At 30.8% G+C, this 20,075-nt stretch overlaps 2 protein-coding genes across 2 annotated transcripts; one reads left to right on the forward strand and one right to left on the reverse strand.

Annotated features, from left to right (window-relative positions):
• Positions 1-4,384: 4,384 nt before the first annotated feature.
• LOC129951583 (multiple C2 and transmembrane domain-containing protein) lies at positions 4,385-19,249 on the reverse strand. The gene is made up of 14 exons (XM_056063814.1): positions 18,290-19,249; positions 14,129-14,519; positions 11,151-11,662; positions 10,978-11,086; positions 10,772-10,914; positions 10,462-10,653; positions 8,969-9,120; positions 8,383-8,898; positions 8,138-8,318; positions 7,594-7,772; positions 7,413-7,532; positions 7,140-7,343; positions 6,867-7,074; positions 4,385-6,803 (listed from the first exon to the last, which is right to left on the reverse strand). Exons 2-14 carry the CDS (start codon positions 14,151-14,153, stop codon positions 6,723-6,725), a joined length of 2,622 nt encoding a protein of 873 aa, XP_055919789.1. The 5' UTR covers positions 14,154-14,519; positions 18,290-19,249; the 3' UTR covers positions 4,385-6,722.
• Positions 14,551-18,277, forward strand: LOC129951588 (uncharacterized). Its single transcript, XM_056063826.1, has 2 exons — positions 14,551-16,359; positions 16,426-18,277. Exons 1-2 carry the CDS (start codon positions 16,348-16,350, stop codon positions 17,260-17,262), a joined length of 849 nt encoding a protein of 282 aa, XP_055919801.1. The 5' UTR covers positions 14,551-16,347; the 3' UTR covers positions 17,263-18,277.
• Positions 19,250-20,075: the final 826 nt, after the last annotated feature.

The following is a 20,075-nucleotide window of genomic DNA, read 5'->3' on the forward strand; positions in this document are numbered from 1 at the left end:
TCGTATATTAATTTGTTTACTTAAACTTTTAGGTACATATGTATCTACTTTACCCTATAAAAATTTATATGGAATATATATTTCAAGTATACATATGTATATTGATTTAAGTCTCCGTAGTATCTGAGACGAATCTTATTCTGCAACATGTTGATTTTTGCGCTGCATCTCATATTACACAACAATTTTTTAAATGAGGTTTTCCTTGTTTTGATCGAGTTTTGATCACCTAGTCAAGAAAATCAGTAATGCCAAGATAGTTTATGGAATTTTTTATACAATATTGCCAATAAAGACATACGGAAGGAAGCTTTGTTATATTGTTGTGCACTTGCTTCAACAATTTAACTGACATGATTGTCCATTTGTCGGACATTATAATGCTACAGCTTTGCTGTGATATAATAAATTGTATCGGTTTGGTTGTAACATATTTTGTCAAAACATAACTTTAAAGACATATGTACATATGCGTAGAAGCTGAAAAGGATTATTTAACGATAAATATCAGCTTGAAACTACAGGAAATCTACATCGCTAATTATTTTGTAATTTGAAGATAGTAACTTTTATCCTTAAAGATGTTATTTGATTTTTCCTATGTTTTGGTGTGTAGCATGGAAACTTTTATGGTGAGTCTTTAGTCGTTTTTGGGTCTCATATGCACACATAACATTCGCGTAAACTCTCCATAGCGGAAAATTATGTATACCGTTTTTAAATTTTCTACTTATTTTACCTAGTCTAATACTCAAGTCTAATTATTTTCATTAATGAATGACTCTTGTTGAAATTGAAATTTAACATTCCAATCGAATCAAGTTATGAACTAAGACAAAATAATGGTATATTGGTCATAAGAAGAAAGTTATAATGAGTTTCACTTTTTTTTAAGTCTGGGTTTAAGCTGTGCGCACATGTGCTGGTTGTAATTAAATTGGCATTCAAACTATTTGTGATAAGAAATCGAAATTTACGTATGCACCATTGAGGTGAATTAACAAATTATGAATAGCTAACGAAAAACCACTTACCTTTAAAGTAAATGCATGTGGAAATATATGGCACCGAATTGGTATCAAAACTAATTGCATATTTGGTCATATTTTATTTGTATTCTCCCAAGTATAAATCAAGCTGCAACCTTAAATCAGGGACTCTTTATGAGTATATAATAAATATATACATACGATTATGTATATTATACCACAGTCAAAGTGAGCAATCAAATAAAATATAAAAAAATAACCATCACTGTAAATAACTATTGAATTGAAGAGACTTTTTACCTAGGTAATTCATGAGTTATTCCATATCAAAGTTTTGTGTACCTGCATGTGAACCTCAATTATCTTGGTTTTAGAACGGTTATGTCTATGCCCATCGGTAAAATTACATTAAAAAAAAGCAATGAATGGAGAGTTTTAAACTTCATAGTTATTTATGCTTTTTTAAACACCTCCTCGTAAACTGTAAAAAGTTCCACCATGTTAGGCGTCATAATTATTCATTTGGTTGGGAAGCATGTCATTAGTTGTCAGTTCCAGCATCCGGTTAAATAACGCAAGACCAAATAGTAACTGCGCAAAAACAAGTTGATAATGTTCAATTCAAATCAATTTTATAAATTTTTTCCCACTATTGGATTTTAAAATTACTAGCCGAAAGTAAATGTAAAATACTTATACAATTTAATAATCATTATCATTATTTTATTGCTTCTTTAAAATAAGACCCATGCATTTTGCCTTTTCTATACTCTTAAGCGATCCACATTTGTAATGAATTTCACTTTGTTGCAATGCTACCGATTTATGTACGATTGCAAATAAATTTAAAAAAAAAGGCTGGGATGCGACCCACACTGATAACAACTATTCCGTCTGTCGATTTGTCTTGCTTAAAAGTTTGTAGGGTTAAGTTAAAAAAGTTGTTAGTCGAATTATTTTAAAAAAATGACCAACAATATTTTTCATATAAAGAAATAGTTTAGTTTGAAAATCTAGTTTTGTTTAATAGATTTTTAGTCGAAAACAAATTTTTACCAATTTAAGTAGCATTTCTTATGTAGTACCCGTAGCATGATGGTTAGTGCGTTGGACTGTCATGCAAGAGGTCTTGGGTTCAATCCCTGCCTGTGCCACCTTAATTTAAAAAAATAAATAATTTTCGCGGGTACTGCCTCTTGCGAGGAATTGACAAATCCTTCAAGAGTAATTCTTGTCATGAAAAAGTGCTTTCTCAAACTAGCCGTTCGGATTCGGCCTTAAATTGTAGGTCCCTTCCATTCCTGACAACAGTACTCGCACACAGGAATGGTTGAGAGTTGTAAGTCACTAGGCCCTGGTTCACAACGGACTGTTGCGCCACCCCATTTGATTTGATTTGATTTGATTCTTAAATTTTTACAAATTGAATAGTGAAATTAATTGGGTGAGGTCACTTTCCACTTGTGCGCCACCTGATACGTGGTCCTGTGGGTGTGGATTCGAAGACTTTCCGGGCTGGAAAATTGGTTTCCATGCGCTCTAAGTGACCCAGCCATCTTAGTCGTTGGACTTTTACCCTTCTAACTTAAGCTACGTCGAGCCGTACAGCTCGTCCTTCCATCTTCTCCTCCACTCCCCTTCGATGGATCAAACGAAGAATTTTTCTCTCGAACCGACCCAAGGTGCTCTCACCCGCTTTTGTCATAGTCCATGCTTCTGCACCGTATAGCAGGACGGGGATGATAAGGGACTAATATAGCAACAGTTTGGTCCCTCGAGAGAGGACTTTACCACTCAATTGCTTTCTAAGTCCAAAAAAACAGCGGTTAGCAAAAGTTATTCTTCGTTTGATCTCAGCGCTGGTGTTGTTTTCTGCGTTTACAGCGGAGGCTAGGTAGACGAAGTCCTTGACTACCTTAAAGTTACGTCTGTCGATGGTGACGTTTTGACCAAGACATGGGTGTTGTATGTCCTGTCTTGACGACATCATGAACTTTGTTTTGTCCTCATTAACCGTTAAACCCATTTTTGCCGCCTCTGCCTCAATACTCACAAACTCCCCATTGACATCACGCTGAGTTCTTCCGATTTTGTCAATATCATCAGCATATGCTAGTAATTACACAGACTTCGAAAGATAGTGCCTCTAGTGTTGACGTGTGTCTAAAACATTTGTTGACATCGATAGGTTTTGTTAGGTTGTTTCCAACCTTTATGGAGCAGCGTGAATTCTCCATGGTCATCCTGCAGATCGTCCTTGTAGATGCTGTCATATGCGGCCTTGAAATCGATGAAAAGATGGTGGGTGTCGATTTGGTGTTCTTGGGTTTTTTCCAGGATCTGCCGTAATGTGAATATTTGATCAATTGTTAACTTTCCTGGTCTAAAACTACACTGATAAGGACAAATCAGGTTGTTGACGATGGGCTTTAGACGTTCACATATTACGGCAGAGAAGATTTTATAGTTGGTGCTGTTCAGAGAGTCTCCTTTTTCCAGGATAAAAATACTATCAATTCGATTTTTTTCAAAATTTTACTGAATGTTGAAAACAGTATTTTTTTAAAGAAAAAAGAAGTTTAAAGCCAATATCTCAAAGTTTTGAAAATATATTTGAGTCGAAAATCAATGTTTACCAACTTTTGTTAAATTTTCTTCTTTTTTTTTTATTTTTTGTAAAAAAAATGTCAACTCGATTTTTCTCAAAATTTTACTGAACGTTGAAAACAATATTTTTTAAAAGATAAAAGTAGTTTTAAGCCAATATCTCAAGGTTTTGAAAAGATATTTGAGTCGAAAATCAATTTTAACCAACTTTTATTAATTTTATTGTTTAGGTTTTTATTTTTTGTAAGAAAACTATCAAAATTAGTTTTTGGATATTTTTCAAGAAATATACTTGTCTGGTATCACGTTACAATAACTAAACTTTTTTGAAGTCGATATCTCTTCTGGTTCTTGAGCTATGGACGACGAAAAAACGTCGCGAACGTACAGACGTACATACGCACGCACAAACATCTTTCTAAAAATCTTTTATTTCAACTCTAGGGACCTTGAACCGACGTAAAATGTCAAAATTTTCGACAAATCGGACCCATTAGAATAGAATAGTTATACGTTTTAATTTGTTGTGCAAGTTCATGTATATGTGGAATCATTTGCGTTGGTTAAATGTTATATTTCAATTTTTAGATATGAAAACATTAATTTACAAAAGGACCTTAGCAGAATAAGAATTTTGGCAATCATTTCGAAAATAGTTATGCATGAGTAATTCAAATTAATTAAGAACCAAAAGCACTATTGCCATTTACTTACCATTTTCTTAATCATCATTTATTAACATTTTATTAAATATGAAAACCACCTTATTATGTAAATAGAAAATTCATAATTTGTATTTCGTACGTTTAAAAATTTGATTTTGTTTCTTTTTTTTAAGATTATTTAACATTTTTTTAAACTAATTTTTATGTAAAAAATTGAAGGCAATTATTTTAAAAGTCTAAAGCATTAAAATATTATATTATACTAAGAAAATAAGTGTCTGCATTAGGAATACGAAAATTATATTTCTGTTAAGTATGTATGGTATGCAAATATTTATTAAAATATTTTATAGTTTGCTGTAAGGTGGGTAAAAGAGATTTTCTAGTTTCTATTTCTTAATATTATTAAGTATTTCAAACGATTTAATAAGCTTTTTTTAAACGTAATTTATAAATAACTTTCCAGAAAATTTATGAATTATTAAGAAAAACTCATGGAGGAAGATAAAAAGTATTAATTTGGAAGCTATAATTTTCATAAATTAATAAAAAGGATCAATTTTATATCATTTTCTTATCTGTATCCCTTAATCAATGCAAATACAAAGCTATAAGCTTGTAAAATTACCATTTTTTTAATAAACTTAATTTTAAAGAAAATATCACATAATTTTCACTAAACATAATATAGGAATATATTTTCAATTATTGCAATTAATTACTTTAAAATAAACTTACATTCAAAACATAACTGTGCGCGTTTGTAAATATACATTTAGTTTTCATGTTTTTAATTTTAGTTAAATATCATTTTGATTGTGTAAATAAATATTTTCGAGTGGAGTTGAGTATTAAGATTAACAACTATTTCTTTTAAAGATTTGAGTTTATTAAGATACATATATTTAAAAATTGTTCAATAATTATGTAGTTAGACATATTTATAATAAAATGCAGGTAATTTAATTGATTTTGTATTCACAGACATTTTTTTTTTTCGAATATCTACTTAATATTGTAAGTTAAAATTAAAACAATTTTTTTAGATAATGGAACTTCATAATATTGCATGCACTTTAAAAAAATAAATGTATTGCGTTAATTGATAATTGCGTGTTATTTTTTGAGACAAAATTTAATTTTATTTTAAGAAATATTTTCAAAGTTTTAGCGATTCATAGTACCAACTTCATGAAAAAAAAGATAGTATACTTATATTAATATTTGTTTAAGAAAACAATCTGTGCAAACCGATGTGTGAGAGTTCTTAAAAAAAATACATAATATACTTCTCTTCTAAAAATTATGAAAATTTTTTACACAAAGTATGATTAAATAATAAAAGACTTTGAATATGTTTAGTAACTTAAAAAATTATTTTTACTCTAAAAACCTCTTTTTTTTTAATACGATTCAAAATTTAATTTTAAAATAGAAATAAACCATACGTTTTTATACACATAAAATTATATTATATCATTTTCTCTTGAAAGTATTTTCATAGATCACAAATTTTTTTAATAAATTTCCCTGTAACAAAATTCAATGGAATAACTTCCAAAATTATTGAAAGTTTATTTTCTGTTAATAACATAATTGTCGTTAAGGAAAAACATTATCAGGGAAATTCATTTTTACTGGACGTAATATTTATAAGAGTAATTCGTAATAAAATTAAGGCTTTCATCTTTAATTCCAACACTTCATCATCTGTATTAAATGTAGCAGTTTATAAGAGAAGCTGAAAATATTTTTCACAACAGAAATATAAAAAAAACAATGTTTTTATTTAAGCTATTTGTTGTGTGATTGTGTCAAAATATGTTTGAAGCATTTCTTAACTATTAAAAAATTGTTAACTGATAAAATTTTCAAGGTACAAAATTCTTAAAACTAAGAATAATTAACCTTACTAAAAATACTTTTTCCATGATTTTCAAGCTGACAGCCTTCTGTAATATCTATTAATTAGTTTGGACGTATGTATGTATATAGACGCATTATTCATTCTATGTGCGATCGAGTAAATGCGTAAGAATAATTGTGTTTTGATTTCGAAATGAACTTAACTTAAAGCTCGTAAAGTTTCAACTTGTTTCAAAACTTTACCCCTCCTTAATACAGTCGTAGCTATTTTAACTATTAAAGGAACAAATACAATTTTTTAACTTTAAATTGCCATTAAGTCATAAAAGAAACATTGATGCACATAAGTTTTCCATCTTTCTTCTTAGGTCTTATTCATTCCTTTTCAATTTTGCCAATTTTTGACTTCCAAGTCTTCGCCTTTAAAAGCACCTATAATTTTCTTTTTTGCGACATTTTTTATAGTATTTTTCCCTGATTTTAAGTACGATGAAGCGGTCTTAATGGAACGAGAAGATATATTTACAACATTTTGAGGTACAGCAGTTGGCATATCATAATCATAACTGCCTACTGGTTTATCCATGTTTTTGGACTATGAAGATTTCATTTTCTTTTTCTGATTTGCCCGCATTGCATCATTTTGGGAACATGGTGGTAGCTCACGAAATTGGTTCTTAAATACAAAAATTACATTAATTACTCATTTATATATACAAAGATTATTAAATTTAGTTACAATTTCCTCATCATCCGGCACTCTTGATAAAAAGTCCAATACTTCGTTATTTGGAATAGTATTTGGTCGCAGAATTCGCCTAGAGAACTTCATTACACCCCAAAAAAATAAAATGATTCGTATTGGTATAAAATGTAAAACTAAAATAGCGCCTATAAGCAAAACAGCAGCCAACCAGGTTAGTTCAGGGACGGAAAAATTAAAAGTGCTGCAAAAAGTATAAGCTTCGTTGCAAACTAATGACTTTTTCATTAACATATTAAGTTATCATACTTTTTCGTGCTTTCCCCTAACGATGCCAAATAGCCAATAGTGTTTTGAACGGACTGTGAGACTTCTTGGATAGCTTGTAATCTTTCTTTGATAGATTTCTTTTCTTCTTTTTCCTTGTCATCATCGTCGTCTTCATCGTAGTCATAAACGTAGTTGTTGGCTGAATCAGATGATGTGCCTGTTATCCACCGAATGAACCAATTTCTAAATAGTTAGTAAAAGAGCTCCCTTGAATAAAAGGACAAAGACAAAAGTGAAATCTAATTAACTTACTTGAGCATAATAAGAAGTAACACTAATGGAATGGTCTCTAAATTCCCATACACGCAGGCTAAAATCCAAAAGATAAATGCAATAATCGAACGTATTGGTGACTCCCATTCAAAGCAGCTTCTGCGAGGAGGAAAACAAGTCACAATTTCTGATTTGTATTGCCAAATATTGCCATACTTACTGAACATATCTTGCAAAATCCAGTATATCCATAATAATTACTTTGAGACGGTTAACATTTCGCAAAAAAAGTTGCCGCTTGAATTTAGCTTCTTGTTGAATAAGCTTTTCTTCTTTGGGTTGTAAGATACGACAAACTGCTCTGACAGGATTCCATACTACTGTCATTTCAAGAAGAATCTGATATGAAATTAAAATTTATGAAGATAAAAGTTAGGTTAAATTTGGGTATAACATTATTATTATTTATAATATTATTTTAATCGATCAAAAACGATAATCTGTAAAAAGACACATTCTTCAGAAGTTTTTAATTAAATTTTCATTCTAAACAATTTTGATACATATTTACTGAATATTGAATAGGAAATAAAGTGGGAACATTGGTTACTTTAAAGGTGTCATTATATTTTGCCGGCCATGGTATTAATAAACCAATTAATATACAAAAATTATATCAGTATCAAAAAAATCGAAATGAAGAACAAAAATGCAATATAATCTATGTTACCAAGAAAAATAAAAAGGTTGTGTTTTCTTTTTACCTGGGGTGATATGCCTTTTGCTCTAGAGCAAAGGTTTTTGTCCTTGAGGGTGTACCATCGCTTGACGCCACTCTTAATGCGCATTAGAGGAATTGCAAGCTTGCCCAAAAATTCCACTCTATGGTCACGATCCTCATCAAATACAGTCAATTCCAACACGTTTGTTATATCTTTCACATTGCTGTTAAAAATTATATTTCACTTTATTTACAAAAAAAGAAAGCTCCTTAGCGTAAACAACTTACAATGTAAAGATTTTATTCCAATTCGGTGTAAGTGTTTTATATTCAGTTTGCGTCTGTAACCTTGCATTACCCAATTCAAGCACACAAAAAGGATCTGATTTTCCGCCAATATCGGCTGCGGCCAGCCCCGTGGCCCCAAACACTTTCACAGTTAAATGGCCAACGTCTCGTAGATTTTGAAAGCATCGGTGCCAACAATACCTATCATGCACAGCACGAACTTCTCTAGGGTCTTCCTTGTAAACCTTAAGATCACTTATTGTTTCGAGCGCTGTTGTTCCACTGATAGTTAGCATTAAAAATACTTCTCCAGGGCAGTCTTCGAAGGGCTTCCAGATGCCATGAGTAGTTTCGCGAGGAAATGCACTTAGATCGATTGTTGACTTTCCATAGAGGTTATTTCGATTCCACAGTGAGAGTTCTAATAGTTGATCTTCGTCAAAAAGATGAAGATCAAATTGTTCTAGCCATCGTTCAGTCCATGAAGATTTACTTTTGTACTTTTCATTACCTAACCTTGATATTTTTGAATGGTTAATTTGATTTAGTGGAAAAAGCTAATACATTATACACCTATATAACGTACCTGAATTTGATATGCGCGTCGTTTAACTTGGTTCCGTCCTCTGAAAATGGTAAGTCCTTTGCTTTGACTAGCAGAATAGTTACAACCGAACTCCATATTTGCGACTTTAATCTTTTTGATGACTCAGCTAGTTTTGAATTTCTCTGGAAATGCTGAAAGAATAACATTTTCTTCATTGTATATATCTTATTAAAATGTAGACTATTCTCTTGACTAAGCGAGACGATGTTTCCAAGGTTTTGCAAAATCTAAACTGCAAGTTCAATACCATATTATTATAGTAATAGATTAATAGAACAATAATTGTTTCTAACTTGAACTTGTCATAACATCTTTGAAAGAAAACATTCAAATGACCTTATAAGTATAATGCAATATCGTGGGAATAACAGATTTGTTAAGTTTTTTACTATTTTTGTTTTAATTCTAAAACCAGTTTAGCCACGATTTTAATTGAATGCACTTTTTCAATTAACCTATAGTATGAAGTTCAACTTCAACAGCTATACATGTTGTGGAAACAAATAAGTTGTTCTTAATTCTTAAGTTACAGTCCCTGGCCATATAATAAGACGCACTGTAGAATTTTTATACCTATTAGATTATTCGCAATATTTATAACACTCAAGAATGGATGTATGGTTGGACTGTCCGAAAAACAGCCCTCATATGAACCCAATTGAAAACGTGTGGGAGCTGATGAAGAGGGAAGTGGCTTAAGATGCGGTCACTTATTGAAAGAGTAATTCACATGTTGAATCACCACCCACAAATGCAGGAAACAGTCGAATCATGCATTGACAGTATGCCCATTAGAATTATTGAGGCACTTATTAAAGCAAAAGGAGGTTCTACAAAATATTGTAAAAAATTACAAAAATAACAACAACAAAAAAACTGAAAATATTAATTTAAAAAAATCTTTAAATCTGTTGCTTTATTCCAAGGAAGTAGTTTATATTCTGCATACCAAATAATTTAAATGCTTTACAATATTCGAAAATCTGATTTAGATTAAGACTTTGCAAAAAGTCAAAAGTGCGTCTAATAATATGGCCAGGGACTGTATGATTGCAAAACAAAATTAAGAGAGCTTTTTATTTTTATATTTCAATAATTGACAAGTGGCGTCAAATTTACATATTTATAGTTTATTGTATCGATGTATTTTTTGTCGGTATGTTTTCAATTGAATATGTCAATAAAAGATGCAAACAATAACGTAAGCTTCGTTAATAAATAATAGTATAAATTAGTATACCTCATTTTATTCACGAAAAGAAGAAGAGAACAAAGCTTTAAACAATTAAATTACAAAATTGCATCATTGTTTTTTATCTAAAAAACTTCTAAAAATTCAAAAAAACAAAAAACAGTATACACCCAAATAACTTTCGGTCATTATAAATGAAGCTCCATCAGCTATGCAAACAATCTTCATTTCCAGGAAGTCACGTACAAAATAAAATAGAAACATGTCACTCTTCACTTACCACTTCCTTATCCTCTTGACTTCTTGGCCACAGTGTTAAATTGATTTGAATTTCCCCCATCTCTCGCTCGGGACGAGTGGAGTCTACCAGTTTCACAGTCATTTCTTCCGCTTTTCCTAACTCTAGCTGTGTTAAATCTAATTTGGCCGCTCCCATAAAATCATCCTGCAAGCCCCAATCGTAATCGAATACCTTAAAAAAAGTGAACAACAAAATGCGCTCTAAGATGAAATAGACAAACGGAATTTGGCAACGACATTTGAAATGCTTAAATAGGATTTCCCATTTGCAATGGGGCTGTGAAACTAACCTTGATGACAACAGGTTGGAATGGGTCTTCAATTGGTACGACAAATACTTCGTCCCAGACTGGATTAAGGTCACGGTGAATTGTGCGGGATTTATGTAACAGTCGTCCTGCCACTTTGAACTTAACATAAGGATCACTTAGGCCTAGTTGAAAGCAAACAAAATATTACGCGCTTGAATACAAAATGTATTAAATGTCTTTTTTACCATTTTTGTCCATGGCGACTAAGTCACTTCCGCTTTTTAAATGAACACGAAGTTGAAAGAAAACATATTGCCGTAGTACAGCTTCCTTCCTTCGCCGCTGCTCTTCCATCTAAAATTAAATTATTGCTTTTGATCAATGTTAAACAAAGGTTCACCATATTCACGTATATCACCTGCAGTACCTGAAGTTGATCCTGGCTTATCTTATCACTCATTTCAGTATCCTCATCAATTCTTCCCTCCATGGAGCCACCAAACCGTAAACGATTATCTACAGCTATGTTCGCACTAGCCTTAAGCTCTCGAGCAAGCGGTGATCCTTCAATGGTTCGTGCTCTATGCCGGGGACTATGCGTTGCAGAACTTCCTTCTGAACTGTAGTCGGCTGCATAATCTGTGCTCTCCTGTTCGAGCAGATCGTTAGGTGATCTACGTCCTACTTTCTCTTTACTACGCGCTCTTCCCCAACGATGCTTTAAGCTATTGAGAAATCCATGGGTTTTTTGGAATACACCAGCAACCGAAGGACTGGCAGCACTTTTGGCACGTTTCGGTGACGTATTAGGTGAATCAATGGAACAATCGTGTCCATTCAGTTCTGATGCGGATTTGCTGAGATGACGACCCAGTCGTTGAGATGTAGGTGAGTCATTGATGATTTCGTCGTCACCAGGATGTGGGTGAACTGCAAAGTGATTTTTTTTTATTTTATGTTATTCATTGATATTTTGTTCCGCTTCATAAAAATTGCCTATGAATTTGTTTCCTTATGTCAATATTATTATTTTTTAATTAAAATGCTTGTATATAAGCATAATTATGTATAGTAAAAACAAATAGGTATAAAGTAAATAAAATACAAATAGACGCATCATCAAACACAATTTAAGAACATAAGTAACTCACAAGCATCGAACTTATATTTCTAAATGTTTCTTCTTGGCATTTACAAAGTTGAAGGTTGACATTTAGAAAATAGTAAAAATAACACTATGTTTTTATGTGAGTATATACAAAATTTAATAATTAATTTTTTTTCGCTCAGAAACCTTCTATTCTATTCTGCACACTCACTGTCACTGTTAAGACTTTTAATTAAAATTCTTTCAAATTATTATGAGAAAAACTTTCCATTAAAAACTTCGTTCAACGGAATAGAAAGTTTATTACAATTTTAAATAGAAATTATCGTAATTGTTTGTAATCCAATTTTATGTCCGGAAACAAATTCAAAAATTAATTTTTTTAGCAGTACAAGAACAACGTTTTCACACAGAAACCTCGACGTGGAAGAGCTCAAGTAAAACTAAAATTAAAATGAAATGGATATGTTCTACTCGTTTTTCCGTTATGAGAAAAGTTTAAAGGATACAAAAATAACACGAAGGCAAATGCTTCCCAATATTATTCTTGGCATCTCTACATGGACCAACCACCACGTTTTAGGCAACCGGAAACAGTGTGGGAGGTGTGTAGTTCTTCAACAATAAACACTGAACAATGGATACAGGCGTAAAGAGATATACGGTTTCATATTATTCAGACACATAGTGCTAATACTTGATGTCCAACAAAATTGTTTTTATAACCGGAATATAGATAATGCAAAAGCAACAGAAAAGAGTGAAAAACATCTGCAAAAACTATTTTCACGGTTAAAATTTGAATAATCTATATTTTGGAATTGAATTTATTTTTTTTCCTTAAGCGAATTTAAATTTAATTTGTTTTGTGTATATGTTTAATGATGTTTGTTTGAAGCCAAAGGACTAATCGTAAAGGGGGTTTTAAAATACTACAACATTTGATTTGTGTCATCTTCCTCAATGTGCTCAGACAATGTCCTTAATCTTTACATAAGAGTGCCGCCACTTGCGTAACCAAGAAATAAAATTATGTTGTGTCTATTCAGGTTTGTTTAATTTATTGCTACAATTATTCATGGACAAATTTGAATTTATTTCTTAAGTGATGTGTTTTGATGTGTGCTGTAAAGTTGTTTTGTAATCCTGTCCGAATAAATCAATCTTGAAATCTAGGTTAGTCTATAGCTATGAAGATTACATCAACTTATTTACAATAAAATGAATAAGGATAGATTATATGGGAAAAAATTGTAAATTAATTCAATTTTAACACAGTACCGCAAATATTTAACCCAATGGTTTATTCTATCGAACTTATATCAATTCAAACTAAATTTATCGTAAAGGACGCTATTTAGTAAACGTCCTTGTTTAACTAATTTACACTTATTATATGACGCTATTGATTGTCATTTGGCCAAGTTAAACGTTTATTCCAAGACTTAACCATACATTACAAAACATTGAAGGTTTTAACAAATAGTTGTTTGTTATATTTCGTACATGGCTGCCAAAAAGTATATTACAAGGCCCCACGAAATTGAAAAGAGTAATCAACTTAATCCATAAGCAATAAGAGACTTGAGTAAACCTTTTATAAATGATTTGTAAAAATGCATACACATATAAAATACAAAATTTTGAAATCGAACCAAACTTCTAAATGTGAACTTTAAAGGATTTTCCAACATAAGCTTAGATTCAAGAACAATTAACTTAATCGAAATAGCATTTAAAAAGATGATTTTAATCTATCTTTTCAACAATTTACTTGCAAGATATGAACAATACCAGAAGAAGGTAACCTCCAAATGCTATAATTAAATAAGTTCAAGTCAAAAGAAGCAGATACTTCTATATACAAGCGTCTGCAATAAACTATCAAAGAATATGAAATTATGCATTTTCAAAAAGCATGTAGTTGATGCATAAACAAGTTCAATAGGTAAAATCTAAAAAACTTTCCAAGGTGTCATCATAAATTTCAACACCCAACTGTTGAGTGTAATAAATAACATTCATGTCCAAATCGTCATATTAAAATAAAACCACAACAGCAAAAACTGAAAATTACGACTTTCGAGAGACACGCCAATACTTGGAAGCATTACAAAAATAAAAGATTTGCAGAAGGATAACAAAATCTATTAAATGGGAATGTGTATGTATGTGCATATGTATAATTATACTTAAATAATTTCAGGATTGTTTTACACAAAAATTGTCATACAAAGTTTGTAATATGTAATTCTGGTTTTTAAATAATAGTGCACTATGATACTTACTTGTTGATTGTAGATGTTCAGCCATGTTGTCGGCGTTTGATTGGTAATAGAATCAAATATTTCAAATCAAATTATATAGACTCCTTTCAGCTGGACCCATGTGTATACTACAGACATTCGTTCTTTTGGGTTAGTGGTTTTGTGCAGGAGCCTCCTCGTTGTAAAGGAGTTCAAAAGTTGTTTTTTATATTTTCATAGGTACCCCATACAATTTCCATATTAACGTAGTTTTTATGGTCGTTTGACATGCAAACGTGTTGTTGCCCTGCCATTGTTTTGATCCAATAGCATTTTACGGAACTATTTCTCATAGTACGTCTGCAGTTCGTCGACATATGTGCGTTCAATATTTCCATTGTTGTTCATCGTTTTTGTTTTTCATAAGGATATTCTAAAATTCAATGCGAAAATATGAATTTAAATGGAATGTAAAAATGGAAGATTAGTAATAGGTTGAGGTTAATTATCCTGACAAAAATATGAATATGCTGTTAAGAGTACATAATACAACGTTTCTTATTTTAAATATCCTAATAAATCTTTCTCTAAAGTTTAAAATTTATGCGCTTACTGCTTACCTAAGTATTCTCAATCATACTGTCTTTGTTTTTCCTAACTAAGCTTCTCCAGTTTGATATAACTGATTTTATGATTCACTTATTTTTACAACCCTAATTTTTATGAGTGTACAACTCGGTCATAGCGTGTACTGCTTGTTCGCATGTTAAGTGCTTCAAAGATACAATCACATAGGAATGGCTTATCATGGTTTGAGCCGAAAAGGATTTCATTTTATTTCCCTGCTCACTTAATGAACACACACAGAGTTATGAACATGAATATTTTCTATTCGTCCTAGTACCTACTCGCATGTGGTAAAGAAGTGCATAAAAATACATACATACATTTAACACAAGGACTAAATTAAATTAATAAAATTATATTTCCATGGAGGCGTGTTAGAAAAGCTCAAAAGTGACTTTTTAAATTAAGTTTTGATACTCACATTGTCTGAAGTTTATTTTTAATATTTTTAAAATTCTATGTTGAGAAATAAAAATGATAACAGAAATTTAATTTAAAAAATACGCTGTCACTTTGTTATTATTATTGATATTAAAAATAAATGTTGAAAATAAAAGAATAACTTATAATATTTGTACGTTGTGCATTTCGATGAAGGGCCACAAAAATAAGCATTTACTTGAATTAACCAGACTTTTGTAGGTACAAATCTATGTTTGGGATAAGTTTTCATAAATCCCAATGCATCATTCACTATAAGTTTAAGTTATATTTTTTTATAAGTGTCTATTTTGTAGACCTTAATTTATTTGTTTTTTTTTTCAACTAAAGATATCTGTGAAGCTCATTAAATTTGGCAATCAAGCCATTAAATTCGTTCATCCTAAAAGTTAAAGTAATCTACTAGCAGCGTTCAATTTGTTAATGAAAAATTGTTTGCGCTATTAAGCTGTTTTATTAGAGTGAAGAATTTCATGTTGTTTCTGCAAATTTGTATGGTTGTCTTACCAAGTATTAGTCCTACTTTATTAACTCTATACATCCTGTTCAAATTTAAAAAAAGTTAAAACATTTTTCCAAGCACAAACTTTCTTTTGTTCCTTTTGGTGGAGACATGCTCACCCTCTGATGACAAATTATAGTTTTGTGAATTAAAGCCTCTTATATTAAAAACATGCATATTATTCTTTTAATAAAGGTTTGATAGATAATCTCTAGACATAAAACTTTTGTTATCCAACTAATTAGTTAAGAAAATAATGTTACAAAATAAGTTGTTCTTATACCATTGACACAAAAATATTGTTCCTTTTTTAATTAAACAGAAATTAATTAAAGAAATATTACATTGAATATAAATCAATACTTTCCAATTTGATTGTCATCGAAAGAGCACTTTTTAATTAGATACTTATGTATAGGAGGGTTTCTCGTTTCTTTTCAGTTAAAGATATTCTGATGATAGTGCTTCGTTTTTAGAATGCAATTAGTCATAGGGCTAGGGCATTTCATTTTTAATGGCATTTAAATTTGTTTTCCATTGTTTAACTTCTTGTTCTGTAATGAACACTTTAATGTTCTGTGATGTTTTTCTGCCATGTGTCTCCTTCTGAAATCACTTAATTTAAGTATAAAAGATCGAACCAAACATTTTAAACTATCAGTTCGAACACAAATCTCTAGTTATTAATAACATGGCTCTGAAGGTAAACAAAAATTCGGTATTTTATATTTATTTAAATTGTTTTCATATTATTTTATTATATATTTAGATAGCAACTACTCTTGTCCTCATCCTTGCACTAGGACAAGATATAAATGCATCATTTTTTGGACTTTTTGGGTCATCAAACCCAACTCGAAAACCGGATGCAGTTGTGAGCGAGTCTCCAAAAAGTGAAACCGATAATATTGCCTATCAAAATTATCTTCGTTCATTGGCAAGTAGTACATACTATGTGCCTACTAATACTCCACCTCCACCACCAGTGCAATATGTTCCCGTTTACACATATCAGTTGTATCCACATCAAAAATCAATTTATCATGCTAGAATTACGCCAAAAACAGTTCCAATTCAATATCATTACCAGCCAGTCAAAGCACGTGTTGATTTGCCAAATACTAAATTAGTAAGGCCCATCACAGTGCTTCCATCATCTTCTTATGATGAATCATCTATAAGTTCTTTTGGGAGAAATAACAACTTAAATAAATTTATTGAGTCTTCACCAGCTGCTTCTCAAAATGATGTCCTAACAAGAGTAAAAACACATGAGTTTGAAATTCCAGAACCTCAATTATCTGCAACCTTATATGATCTTCCGATTACTGGAATTTCTCCTGACTATCGTACCGGTGGTTATGTTACAAAAATGATGACAGCCAGTTCTTCAAATAGTGACAACACTAGCTCGAACCAAAAATTTGGTCATGCGTATGAGAATGGAGATGGAACTAAAGTTTCAGAGGAAGGACAATTAATTCAATATGGAAATGGCCAGGAGACTGTTGTGAAACGTGGACAATATGAGTATATTGATGCAAATGGAAAACCAGTTTCAGTCAAATGGGTTGCTGATGATAATGGTTTTAGGTTGGTAAATTAAAAAAAAAATTAAGAAAGAAGTTCGAATAAGTTTTAAGATTTCATATTTATCATATTAATTATCGGTTAGTAAATTCATTCATTATAAGTAATAATATTTTATATTAAAATTTATTTTTAATAAATCGCTCTATTAAAATAAGTCTTATTTTCAGAAGATGCTTTTTTATTTCACAAGAAAAAAAAATATTCTGAAGTATATTTATTTTACTCTTTCCTCACGGTCTAATACCATCTTAATTAAAAGATACATATAATATAGAGAAGAAGGACAGAAAGTTAAAATTGCATAGTGTTGGATTAAAAAATATAGTTATTTGCACTCCAAAACGCTCAACGCATATACAGTAATCAGTAAAATTTCAGATTAGAGAAACACAAATGATGATATTTTTCACTTTATTGCATTCTAAAATAGTTTTGCGTTATTTTACCGCCCTAGTGAGTGCATAATGAAGTCCAAAATTTGATGCACGTATTTTAATTGACATACAAGAATTACACATTCCATTATATTGCACATACAATATTTACAAGCATCTAGTGTTTCTGGATTTGTTATCATTTGTCTTAAGTGATTATGCTGTTTTACTAATTTTCAAAACCTATGAAAAGTGAGCCTTTGTGATATTTTTTCAGACAGTTTTTTCCATTGAAAGATGAACCTAAATACTACGTAGAACAAGAAACATAAACTCTTCAATTTAAACGAAAATAAAATATTTTTAAAAGTATTTCGAATAGATACAATATGTTTTTATCGATATAAGAAAACCTTTAATTGTATTTGATAACATATATTTAATTTGACAAAGAAATCTTTAAAACAAGGGTTGAAACTATTTTGTAATAACTACCAGAATCATATAAATGCAGTTTCGATTTAAGAACCTTGAACTTGTCCCAAAAATCAATCTTTCTGAACAATTAAACAACTAAATGCCTGATGAAACACCCCTTTGATACAAAATATTGCACAGCATCATTGTTCACAACGATTGAGAATAAAGATACAATTCAATACTTACGTTTTCACCATCTTAGTTTTTATCTGTTTGTCTATGTAACACCCCTTGCTTCGTAAGTAGATACATATATTAATTTAAGATAACTATGTCAATGGGATGCCACACAGTATACAAACTTAATCAATAAATAATTTAACTATGATTAACAATCAACACTACACAATCTATTATTCACTGCTTAAAAAACGTTGCATAACAAAACGGAACCGATATAATTTCGTTTCTGGTGGTTCTGTGTAAACTAAATTCGATTATCCTTGACAAACAAAAAGAACAAAATCAAGTTAAATTATTCGGAACACAGATTTTCCAATTCCTCTCAACAATCGTTCCTTTTTTTTTATTCTCTTGGGAGTTGATCCTTTCTGTTATTAAATCACTACTATTTGCTCGAAGAGGAAGACCACATTTGTGAAACATAAGTTTCTGCAGAATAATAACCACAAATATTATAACATCTGAACATAATATGTACTCATGTATAGTTTTGTTTTTGTAAACTTATTTATACATAAGCAAATATTTGACATTAATTCAAAGAAACTAACGAACAGTACTCGTTTGAACACCAAGAGTAAAGAAATAATGAACACGAAACACCCAAAGGAAGAACTCACACTTGCGTCCTGGTAAGGAGAATCTTTTTCCTTTAAAATGGTGAAAATATGCAATTTTCTTTGACGCTGGCGCTGGCTGAAACGATGCCTAGCGAAACGTTTAATATTGTGATGAAGTTATATTAACTATTCCAATTATAATCGGTAATTTATTTAGTTTTAACCTAATTTTGTTGAATTCGTGATTTCCCGTATTTTTGCAATGTTTTATTTTTCTGTATACATAAATTTCATATTTTTTATGTATTTCACTCTTGAAATCACGGATAGTAGACACAACCGATTAATAGCTCCAAAAATATTACGCAACGACCGGAGCGCTTTGCTTATCCCCGAATACTGTTCTCGATAGGGTTGATGCTAATCTAGAGCCCCTAAACTTTGTGAATGACTCTGACTTTGGGGTAAGACGTGCCAGCCAAGGGGTGCGACTTAAGTTTTCGGTTGAATCGTTTCCTCTCTGGCTCTCAGATAAATGAAGCTTTTTGTATGATTGAGCAACAATATACAATTATTGCGCGTGTCGTGTTTGTATAGTAAGCCAGTAAACCCTACATGTTTTCATTACTAACGTACTTGATTTCGGCTTTTGTGAATGGATACGACATATGGAAATCGTCATCAGTAAATTTGTTTGAAAATAATAAACAATTATTTATTTATTGCTGAATTATTTTTGAAGCACGCATTATGTCAGCTCGTCAAAGGTAGAGCTTTATTTAATTCGTCACGCGCCGTGTTGAGCTTTTTCGAATCGACGGTTATTTGTTTAAACTTCTGTTTTTATTTTATTCGAATGAAATTAAAGTAAAGTTCATTTTTTTAAATTTTAATTATAAAAAATAATTTGAATAAAGTATGAAAATTAAGAATTTCAAAACACCTTATCTTTATGAATGATTCATTAATTTAAAAACAAGGTTAGTTAAACCTTATTTTAAACTTCTGAATTCTGAATATTTGTGTTTATTATATTTGTATGCAACTTATATTATTATAAATAATAAGGTAGCACAACAGTCCGTAGAGACTTACAACTCTCAACCATTCCTGTGTGCGAGTAATGGATGGATAGGCTACTTGTTCTTAAAATCGTCAAATTATAGCATTTTTTTATTTGTTCTGAAATGCATTGAGCTGACACCGCAAAATACTAAACTTTTGTTCAA

This window comes from Eupeodes corollae, chromosome 3 (assembly GCF_945859685.1).
Source record: "Eupeodes corollae chromosome 3, idEupCoro1.1, whole genome shotgun sequence".
NCBI classification, from domain to species: domain Eukaryota; kingdom Metazoa; phylum Arthropoda; class Insecta; order Diptera; family Syrphidae; genus Eupeodes; species Eupeodes corollae.

Excerpts from the sequence above, each read along its gene's own strand:
- LOC129951583 (XM_056063814.1), bottom strand. The coding sequence starts at position 14,153 with ATGGCTGAACATCTACAATCAACAA. Across the intron at positions 11,663-14,128 it reads TGAACATCTACAATCAACAA|TTCACCCACATCCTGGTGAC; the intron begins GTAAGTATCATA and ends ATCACTTTGCAG. Across the intron at positions 7,075-7,139 it reads TTAGGGGAAAGCACGAAAAA|CACTTTTAATTTTTCCGTCC; the intron begins GTATGATAACTT and ends TACTTTTTGCAG.